Below are 12,209 nucleotides of genomic sequence, written 5' to 3' on the forward strand. Positions count from 1 at the left end.
TTCTCCAAAAAAGAAAATCAATAGACAACGATTTGATTGGTGTTGTTAAGTATAAGTTAATAGGTGAAAAACATTTGATGATATATGAAAGAGAACAGTTTATAGTTCGTAATAATTTCCAAAAAGTCCGTTATTCTAGAAATTTCTTTTTAAAATAAAGAATAACTATAGGATTGTTATTAAAATTTTCATTGACAGGTAAATATAGCAGAATTTTGTAATAAAATATATTTATAATTGATCTGTGTATACTACTAAGGTTTAAATAAATTTGTAATGTGTTGAAGTTCAATGATGTTTATGTATATATTATATATATATATATACAGTATGTATAACAGAAAATGAATATGAATTTTCCATGGTGCCACAAACAATTTTATTAAGTTATATTGTAATTAAAATTATAAAAGTTACTTTCTGAATAAGATCTCAAAATAGCCAGGAAAATTATGCAACTCGTTGCTGGATTTTTTTTAATGCTTATTTGTATAATATCTAAGAAAATAATAAGCAAAATTACTCTTCAATCTAATGTGGAATCGTGTTAAAAAATAAGTTAGATCTGCTATTGTAAAATCAATATGTCATATAATAAATTTTATGTTATGATTATATGACATATTGATTTTATAGTAAAAATTAATTCTTGGAGAACATTGTTATAAATGCTTTATTATTTATATACATTTTTATATATTTCTGCAGCTTTATATTTATAATTTTAATATTTAAAAAATTTGTTGTGTGCATTTTTTATAATTACTTATAAAATATAAATTTATGATTCATAGTAGCTTTAAGTATTGTTTTTTTCCTTTTCTTAAAACAATTCTCAAACATAATAAAGTGACAAATAAGATATATGTTTAAATGTAAGTACCTTTTATTTGACTGGCATTTTCAAGTATAAATTAATAGGTAAAAACATTTGAATAGGAAAAAAATAATAATAATAATAGTATCTGTGTTTGAGTTTGGAATCTTTCAACAAAAAGATATGCAAACAGAAATTAAACATTAAGATAGGTTATCATCAAGGTTAATATTGTTAATCTCACTCTATACACGTGGAAATCTAAAAACATGTCACTGATAAAAACATGATTTCAGCATCAAATATTTAAATTAAGTGCTGTTAAAATCAAATAATTAAACTGTTCCCATGGTATAACCTTTAAAGCTGAGTTTTTGCAACTGGATATATTTAATGTTAATCACAATGTCAAACATAATATTTATACAGAAATCCTTCTTATCTATCACCTTTAGTAATTATTTAGCAATCGTAAATAGAAAATTCGATCATGATTTATAAATGCTACAGAAAATCTTAAACAAAAGAAAATTTTTAATATTCATAAAATAAAGTTTTCAAATTGTAAAGAGAATGTTGATATATTAAAATAATACAATCAAAATACCTCTTAAAAATCAGTGTTTTTTGTAATTAATTTTTATGATATCAAAGTCCATCCATCCATTAGTGCGATGTATAATCTTTATTTCTGTGTTTATTTGGGACAAAATATTAACTCTCTCTAGAACTGAAATACAGGAAAGTTTAACCATTATAACAGTTTTATAACATATATTTAGTTTATCAATGAAACCGTCTACCTGTATATATATACAGTGCTCAATAATTCAAATACAGTAGCACCATTATATTGCACTTGTTGGGAGACAGAAAAAGGGCAATATAACCAAGTACTGAAAATTCTGGACTTAAATTAAACATATTATACATGCTATGGACTATCCTGTATTCTTTCATCAGTGTTTCTGATATAAAATAAGCTTAGTTTTTCAACACTTAATTTTATTCGTGGTTATATTGTATTAATTGTTGTTTATGTAAACATCAATACAACGAACACCCAATTAGCATTATTGTTTCTTTAACAATAGGTTAAAGAAACAATAATGCTAAATGGGCGTTTGTGGTGATGCCATTTAAAGACCAAAAAAAGGTGCGATATAATGAGGAGTTACTGTATTATAAGTGGTGTAATAATATCTGTCTATTTCATAATTAATATTTCTGTTTGTTATATAGAATACTCAATAGTTTTCTGATATGTCTTTTAGCACACTAACAGTTTTTCATTAATAAAATTTTACAAATTAATTAAGAATGTAAAAAATGTTTTAGAATTGGCTATACAATTTTTAATTCTTTGTCTTGTGGGAACTAACAGGGCATTTTCCATACCCATTTTGGGTTGACAAACCTGCAGTGGAGCCACAAGTAACGAGGGAGAGAGTCTGATATATTTAAGATTGGTCAATCCTGGATATGTGATCCTGCCTCAGCCATTTAGAAATTGACTGCAGATGTTTATAATATTGTGTGAAGAAACTAGTTTTAAATATTTCATTTCACTTAAAATAAAATAGAAAGTTGTATAGTACAATATGTAAATATTCAGAAATGTAGTATTTATTTTTTTTAGACTAAGAAAATTTAAGACATTTTCTATATTATTAAATAATATGCTATATTGATAATTATAAGAAAATAGCATTTAAACACCATTACTATGTGCTGTTGGAATTGAAATAAAATTTAATGAACAATATTCTGAAATATTTTGAATTTAAATATTTTTATTGATATTGTAATTCTGCGATTGAATACATACAATATATAGAAAATTTACCAAAATATTCTTCTCTATTAAAAGTTGCAAGGATACTTTTCTTCAACATCAAACATTTCCTTTGAAGAAATAATTTTCAGTTAAAAAGAAAAACTCAAAGAAATGTTAAAAAATTCAATTTGAAATATTTTTTTACAAGTTCTTAAAATTTTAAATTGGATTTTAATTATATAAAATAAATTATATATAAAAATAATATGGCATCTATCTATCTATCTATATATATATATTCATAAAGGCCTACATAAACAATTTATGAATGACAAAATAAAATTTCAAAGTACTTATTGAGAAATTTTATTTGATCAAAAATTCTTTATATTGACCTCCAAATGTCATTCTAAATCATTTTAGATGTATAAATAATTACAATTATTAATTTTTACAATACATGAATATTTAATTTTGATTATGTTAAGAAATATTCTATAAAGTATATAAATGGTAAGAAATAATCTAATAAATTACGAAGACTTGTTTTTAAGTTATAAAATTATAAGAAGAGTAAAAGTAAAAAATGAAATTCTAAAAAATAAAAGTAAGACGTTAAAATTAGGATAATATTAATTATTAGAAAATTCTGTTTATTTCTAGCATTTTTCACATTGCAAGCTTAATCTCTGAACACAAAAGAATATCTACGTCACATTGAAACACTTTTTAATCAATGTCGTTTGCATTATTTAAATTGCATGTAAGTATTTCTACCACAATAATGTTTGTATTTATCAATATTTGGTTTTTAAGAATGAAAGACGAGAGTTTACAATTTAATCCTGCATAACAAAATTTATGATATTTTTAACAAGAATTTTTTAAGAAACTATAATTTTTGTATCTAATATATGTAATGACATTACTACACAACAATACAATAATGAAGTATGAATTAATTATAAGCAAGTTAGTCATTTTTTCTTTTAAATATTATTTTAACAGAATTTTGATATAAGAGAGTTTATAAAGATGCATAATGTTCGAAGCTGTGCTTCTGTTTTATGACAATTTGAAAAGTTTTTTTGATGATATGAATATACAATGATGATAACAGTTATAAATTGTCCGTGGAAGTTATCTGACGGACATTAAAATGACACAGTAATCACAATGTATATGGATATTATAACTATTTTTTACCACATCACAAGTTATTTATTAGAATTAAATGAATTATCACAGCATTTATTTTTGACCATGCATTAATAATCTTAACCCCTGCCACTAATTTGCATCAATCATATCTTAACAGTATATTAACATATCCTATTCTCAACAATTTTTCTCCATTATTTTGACATGAAACACTGCATTCTTTAACATTATTAATCTATGAAATATTAAATGGCAGGGGTAAACAAACCGTTTATTTTCCTCTTGAAAAAAAGACACGAATGGTGTTCTCATACATAATGTTGGAAAGTTCATCGATGTCTTCTCCTCTGACTGCTGCCATTACTTCCAAAACTTGACTATAAAAATTTTTAAATATGATTAAAACTATGCTTAAAACATAAAAATAACAAAGTATAAATCTAAATTTCTATTATTTAAAAATATTTCTGTGTTTTCAGTTATTCTAAACCATATGAAAGAAACTAAACATGACAGATCATTAATAAAAATAGTGAACAGCCAGAATGACATAATATTTAAATTTTAGGAGAAAATTCTTTAAAAAATTTTCACATGAAGTTAACAGAAGGAAACACAGGGCTTCTTCATCTTTCTTCATCTTGCATCCTTTTCACACCTCAGGAACAATCTTCTGGCAGAGTCAACCTTTTACTATAGGCTCTTATCTGCCAATATGTGTTATATATTGAAGTGGATAAGACAGTTTGTTCCTGAAGTGTGAAAGGGACATAGGATGAAAAACGATGAAGCCATGCGTTTTCTTCTGTTAACTTACGGTGAACATTTTTTAAAGAATTTTCTTTTAAAATTCAAATTATAGATCATTTTGAGTTTTTGCTTATCTTGAATATTATTGAATCAACCAAACACTGATGATCAAAGATTCTAATTACATAATTATTTGGTTAATCTAATACCAAGTTTTTTAATTCCAGTAAAAAAATAACACAATGTTCAATATAATAACAATATTAGATAATACATACTTTATTTATTAAGAAATTTTCAGGACACAAATTTTTAAATTTACAAAATTTAAGAAAATTTGTAAAAAGACAATACAAAAAATGTGTCTTCTCACTTGTCCTTTCACATTCACATGAGGAAAATAACAGTTTCATGGCTGAATGGACCTTTCATTTAAAGCTACAATATTGTGCCATCGCCAGTGGAATCTTTTAACATTTTTACATATTGAGGTGAGGATACATTACATATATGAGTAGCCTCAAATGAAAGGTCACTCTGCCGTGGAACTGTTATTTTCCTCATGTGTATGCGAAAGGACAAGTGAGAAGACATGTTTTTTGTATTGTTTTTTTTAAGAATTTTCTTAAATTTTGTAAATTTATATATTTTATTATTTATTTAAATAAAATTTTATTGAAATAAGTGAACAGAAATTTGTAATATTCACTATGTAAAAGTTTTGCTAAAATCAAAAGATCTTTTGTCTTTACCCTGTTCTTCAATCTAACTGTATAGATTTTATTGGTTAATAATGTTTTGGATGAAATAAATTTAAATGTCTATATTTATACAAAGATAAAATTAAAATTGTTTTTATCATAGTCTCTGCTCCACAACTGACATTATGATTGTTGTATATCATACAATTTACACGACAGTAATTTTTCATTTCATTCATTATTTCATTATTTGCATAATTTGATTTATTAAAAGCTCATACAAAAGCAGCAAGTGTACTTTCTTCAAAAGAAATGTCAAATTATTTTAGTCATGTAAATGAAAGCAAGATATTAAATTAAATATTTTAATATCATTTACCTATTAAAATAATAAAATTTGATTAGAATAGCCATGAAAAATGCAATTAAGTGTAAAGTAGATGGCTGAAAAAAAAAGTGAAAGTATTTTGGAATTTTTTATTTTTGAACAAAATATTTATATATTTAACATAGTTTTGAATTTTATACATGGAACAATCAGGTATATTGTGTTTTATTTATATAAAACATGACATAAAAGTTCCATAAATATAGCTTTACACTGAGGAAATGTCTTGTTAAAATTTCATGTTTTGTTTTCAGAAATTTCTGTAGAAAGTGAAATACAGATTGTAATAGACAAATTCTAAAATTATAACTCTCATCCAAATCAAGCTTGAACTGTTTTGATGTCAAGATAAATTATCCTAAATACAGTATAATTAAATTTCAGTTATTTCTAACCAAAGAAAATTTACCATCATTAATATTTACATAATTTATTGATGATGTTTCAAACAAAATACTTTAATACTGAAATAAATTTCAATTAAGTTTTTGCATAATCGAATGAATTAAAAAGTAAAGTGTGTAATTAATTTTATCTAACTAGAAAAATGTAGATAATGATAACAAAATTAAAATTTACTCTTTTATACTGTGTAAATACTAGTAACAGGATTAAAACTAAATTATAAGGACAATGCTCTCAACAATTTAAGTAATATATATTAATAACTAAACAATTACATAATAAAACTGAAGTTTTAATTGCATAAAACATAAACAAACTTATGTTAATACACATAAGTCTAAATAATATATTCTTACATTATATTAGCTGGCTCATTTCTGCTTTTCACCTGGAAGCCCAATTCAAATCTTTCTTTTTTCTTACAAGGAAAAGTTGTTTTAATAAGTTTGGCACCAGCATGAGTTGGACGAATTTCACACCAAGGAGAGTCTAAAAAATATTTTAAATAAAACTAAATAAAATTCTTCCAATATAAAATAATTAAATAATTAATACTAAATAAAACTTTTCTTACAGCAATTGTTAAGATTTTAAAACTAAATTTTAACTGTTTAAAATATTTTAATAAAGTAATATTTGAAAGTTGATTGATAATAACTCTTCAACAATTTATTGTACATTGAACTCTCAAAAAATTGAGCTAATTTATTCAATTATACAATATATATAAAGAACCAACAAAACTGTTTGCCATGTCAAGAGTCAACTGTATGAAAAAGTTCAAATTATACTAACAAATAATTTTTATACAGTATTATATAAATTTTTTTAATTATAGGATTTTAAAGCTGATTTTTTAAAAACGATATTTTCATCTCATATTTTTATATACACTAGACCAGCGGCATACGTGTAGCTCAAAAAAAGCATAAAAAATAAAAATTGTCATTGTCAACAATCTACAATATTGATCTTTAAACTGATTATTTGAAGTCAATTTCTTGATTGGAACATCATTCCAATCAACAAATATATGAACCAGATTACCGAACAAATATATTGTTCACTGTCATCTAATATGACATAACTTCCTCATCTTATTCAAACAACTAATGTCATATAACTGTTGTTTATTTCTTCATTTAATACAGTCTTGTTCAATTGGCACATTTATTAACTGTTTGATAAGAACAAGAAGTCATTCTTATCTAACTGATGAGTAGTTGGAGGGAAACTTACAGATTGTTGTGTCCAATATACAATGTCAAGTTTCTCATTAGGATTACTAAAATAAACTGAAATAGGGTCTACCAGTGTCTTGTTTATATTTCTCTTCTTTAATGAAGATACATATCTATTAGTTCTTCTAATAAATATTTCATAACAATTGTCTGTAACTTCAAAAAAAACTTTTCCAATTAAGCTATCTGAATACTGTATTCTAAAAGATTTGCATTATTATGTTTTCTTAATATTCTCATCATTCCTTGATGGATTTTATTTTGCCAGTCTATATGAAGTCTACTCTTCCTCTTATATGTCAGATATCTTTAATTATATTTTCTTTATTTGCATATGAAGTAGATACACACAACTATAAAACTTTAAGCATATAAATCATGAATATCATGTGGTCTTTCAAAACATTCAGAATTTCACCAATTAATTCCTTCCTGAAAAGTAATAATTTTTCTTTTATATTATTAACAGCCTGTGTAAGGATACATCTAAGAACAGAAGCTATGTTTTACATAATAAATCTTTTCATTGCTAAATAGAAATGAATTTGCAAATTCAAAACCAAAAGTCTACAAAGTTGAGATCTTGGATCATCAAATTATACATATAATTACATAATATATACATATATGTAAAAAAGACTACTGCCAATATATTTACAGACATATTCTTTAAATATCCTTTATAGATTTAAGAATATTAACAAACTATACTATTTTCATAAAAATGACATTTCAGAATTATAAAAGTATTCATAATCATGTAATACATTTCACAATAAACTGTAATTATTTGCATTTGACCATTTGAGCAATTTCTCTCAGCAATTCAAACAGAACATACAATGAAAATTTTTACATAAACAAATGCTTTGAAGTTGAATTTTGAATTTCAGTTTTTATTTGACTCTTGTATTTTACTATTACAAATACTAAATTACATTTTTGATGTTTAAGTAATCACACCTTCATTACTTTGTTAATTTTTCAAATACTCTGTTGTCAAACATGGGCAATAACTTGAAAAACCAGCAATAATAATATTTAAATAAAGTGTGAACATTTTCACCCATGTTGAATGGGCATCATCAGATAACAAACTGTTGAGAAAAACAGTCTTGGACTTCCAATTGCTGTACCCCTCTATCTGCATTGAACCTTGTTTCTGCTCCCTCCTTTAAGGACACAGACATATTGGAATTAACCGACCTTCTCTGCCACTCATCCTTTTTCTCATTCAAAAGAGAAACTTTCCAGTAAAATAAAGGGATCCCTATGGACATCCCTTTATTTGGTATCTTATGCGAATTAATAGTGCATCATTTTTAGAAAAAATACATTTTTTAAGACTATACATACTAAATGAGTCAATTTCATTCTGTCCCTTCACATGCTGTTGAGGCAATAACAATTCCATAGCGGAGTTGATCTTTTATTGTATCGTCTGCCATACAATGCAAAAAAGTTAAGTTCTAAACTTTTTTGCATTGTATGGCCTACAATAAAAGATCAACTCCGCTATGGAATTGTTATTGCCTCAACAGCATGTGAAGGGACAGAATGAAATTGACTCATTTAGTATGTATAGTCTTAAAAAATGTATTTTTTCAAAAAGTAAATTTGTTCTGGCAAGTTTTTTATAATAGTGCATCAACTTGATACTACTGTGAAAAACCGGGGGCAAAGAGGCAGCAACAAGTTGGTAAAACCTGCTCAGTTTGTCACTGGATTGCTACTCAATAAATTGTCATTGGGATTGCGAGATCCTTCCAACGTCAGGACCTGACACCAGTTAGGATAGTTAAAATATCACGTCTTAACTCATGAATCGTAAACAAAGGAGTAGGAGGGCTGATTCAACTGTTGAGTGGGGAGCACAATGTATAAGTTGATAAGGGTCCAAAAGTTGAAAAATGGAGTCGACACCATGTTTAATCAAGATAACAAATTTAATATATATGATATAAATCTAGATTGCAAGATAAATATGAAAGCATAACTACATACTAAGGAGCTGTCCATAAATTACATAAGGTATTTTAGAGTGGGTGGGGGTCAAGGATTTCTTATGATTTCTTACTCAGGGATAGGAAGGTAATAGATTTCATCTTACGTAATATTCTTATTTTTTGATCTCATTGAGTGGTGGCGTTCTGAATCTGGCTTCAATTTGGCAGTTTCTATTAAGAACACTCGTACTAATGCCATCTCGTGTGACATGATAGAATAATAACACTAGCAGACTAACTCTCTGCACATTTTTTATCATAGGAGAAAGGCATGTGGTGGTTTCTCTCTCTCTCTTTTTTTTTTTTATTAGAATAAGTGCACCACTCCTATGGGCATATAACACTAAGAATACATAAACCAAAATACACGATACAAAGTAAACAAAAAATTAATATTCGGCTTTTAGTGAAAACTAAAATGTAAAACTAGAAATGAGAAATTATAAATTGTCTTTTCTTCCATATTTTTTTAACATAATTGTATAAAGCATCAAACAGTGGCTTCTGAACAAGCTTATTAAGTGGACATGGCCACCTGAAACCAAGAGTAAAGATTTCTAATTTCAGAATAAGTCTATCTTGATCGTAAATTGCACAATGATAGATCATATGGTTGACAGTGTCTAGGTTTTCTGTAGAGCAAAAGCAAGAGGCAGTTTCTGCCCAGTTATACATTGCCAGTAGCTTCTAAAATTACAATGCTCAGTAAGTAGTTGAGCAGTAGCAAACGTTAAATCTCTAAGTGGTGATGAGAACCTGCATTCAACACTAGGAAAATAAGTCTTGTTATTCTACCAGTATAACTACTCAACCATTGTTGATTCCACTTTTGCATAGCGTTGTCATGAATATAATTTTTAAGGCTGCTACATGAGAGAGGGATGTGAGTGTAGTCCAAGTCAGTGTCATTTGCAGCTGACTTAGCCTCAAAGTCGGCTTTTTCATTTCCTAGTATGCCAGTATGGCTAGGAACAAATATAAAAATTACCTTATTTACAAGATTTTTAATAAGGTGCTGGATACAAGTAATTTTATTGCTATTACAGTTGGGATTTAATAGAGCTTTTAGGACAGATTGAGAATCACTGTAAATGTTGATAGACAGAGTTTTGTTTGGTAGTGAAGTGGCCCACCGAACAGCTTGGTAGCAGCATCTTTAGCTTGATAGATGGAGGTATGTGTGGGGTATTCGTATCTTCTAACATATTTTGGGCAAAATATGTCAGTTTGGAGGAAGATACACAGATACTTGATCCAACATGAAGAGGGCTTTTGGACCCATCTGTGTAGGTGTAGATCAGGCCTGGCCAACCCGTGGCCCATCACGTTAAATTTTGCAGCCCGCTAAGCGATATTATATATTTATTAAAACTTTTGTTTGCCATTATGTGTATACCAAAACAATTAAATAAATGAAAATTTGCCTGTGTCATTGTTATAATGTGCAAGTGCAAGTATGAACTCTTGATATAACAATAAAATCATGCTCATTTTGTATTTGTTTTACTATTTTAAAAGCATGTTTGCCTAAATTGTGGTCCACCGTAATGTTACGCGTGATCAAAGTGGCCCGCGAAACAATTTGGGCTGGCCAGGCCTAGTGTAGATATTAATGTCTGCATGATTATCCATGAAGGAAGCAGATGACACCAAATGTAGCCTGGGGATAACCTTGTTTACAGGTGATAGTAGGGTCAAGGCCAGTTGATCACTTCGCTAGTAAGGCCGTCCGCTGTAAGGAAAATTGCCGTATTCACATTGTTTCCATTTTTCGCCGCTGCGAAAGACTTTGGCACTAGTTAACGGTGAGACTCACGTGTTCAGCAAATTGGTCGTTTTGTACTTTTGTGTGCAGGTGTAGCTATTTTATGAAATTGTGATAATTATATATAGTTATAGTTGTATATCGTTATATTTATTCGTGAGTTATACACAATTGATGGGACTTTCTCTTCAACAGCAGCTTGGTATGAAGATAAAAATACATTCATTGTGTAGTTTAAATAGTAAAGGCACATTATGCCTAAAAACTGTTGCGTGCCTTTTTGTACATCGCATGCTGGATGTAAAACTTCTCCTGAAGGATTAAACGTTACATTTCATGAAGTCCCATCGAACGAAGAACTGAGACAGTAGTCGTTAAGCTGATAAAAGTCATTTTGCCATACTTGAAAAACTGCCCTGTACTGTGGTGTAAGGCTAACACTGATGGTGCACATTCAAATCACAATTGTGGTTTATGTGCAATATTATAGCAACAAAGTTTGTTAGCCCTTTACTAACCAATTGGACTGGACAATTACTGTATTTTACGAACTATAAGACGCACTTTTCTCTTCAAAAAATTGCTTCCAAAATTCAGGTGCGTCTTATAGTCCATAGCATCTTATAAGTATTTCTTTTTAAAAATTGCTTAAAAATTAAGGTGCGTCTTATAGTCCCTAGAGTTTTATAGTCTGTAAAATACGGTAAGTCAAACTGTGGAAAAAGTTCTCAGACTGTATCATAAGCCCACTTCTAGAAAAATATTAAAAGTCTAATGTAATTAAATGTAAATATTAAGTCTAATTCATATTGTAAATTTCTGATGAGGAGGAAGCTAAGTACATTTCTGTTTTCTGCAGTTTGTAAAATTCATTTAAAAACAGTGTACACTTTATTCAATAAATTAATTTTTTTAGGTAATAAACTTCTGCTTTTTCTATAAAGAATGTTATTTATATTAGAGACGTAAACTGAAGCAATGTTACTTTTACTATAGCTATACTTTTAATTTCAACTTTAAAACAATATATGTTGCTTCTGTTCACAATTCTATGTACTTCTCCAATATTAATTATAATAAATTCTTACCTTCAATGTCACCATATTTCCGCGAAAATTTTTTGAAACTTTTTTACTAATCTAAAAAAATGTGCTTATTTTTGCGAAACAATAAGCAAATTTTTTCGAAAGGTTATATC

General features: G+C 27.4%; 1 protein-coding gene across 3 annotated transcripts in view; it reads right to left on the minus strand.

Moving 5' to 3' along the window:
- Positions 1–2,627: 2,627 nt before the first annotated feature.
- Positions 2,628–12,209, minus strand: part of LOC136981754 (deoxyribonuclease TATDN1-like) — a 63,554-nt gene continuing 53,972 nt past the window's right edge. For 2 of the 3 annotated variants that reach the window (XM_067278123.1, XM_067278125.1), the window contains 2 exons: positions 6,356–6,488; positions 3,231–4,132 (listed from right to left, as the gene is read on the minus strand). In XM_067278123.1, coding sequence (XP_067134224.1) covers positions 4,027–4,132; positions 6,356–6,488 — 239 coding nt within the window. In that variant the 3' untranslated portion in view covers positions 3,231–4,026. Of the gene's footprint in view, positions 2,723–3,230; positions 4,133–6,355; positions 6,489–12,209 lie in introns of those variants that run through there. The other variant, XM_067278124.1, reaches the window with a different exon arrangement.

Source organism: Centruroides vittatus, unplaced genomic scaffold (genome assembly GCF_030686945.1).
Source record: "Centruroides vittatus isolate TY-2023 unplaced genomic scaffold, ASM3068694v2 contig_790, whole genome shotgun sequence".
Lineage (NCBI taxonomy): Eukaryota > Metazoa > Arthropoda > Arachnida > Scorpiones > Buthidae > Centruroides > Centruroides vittatus.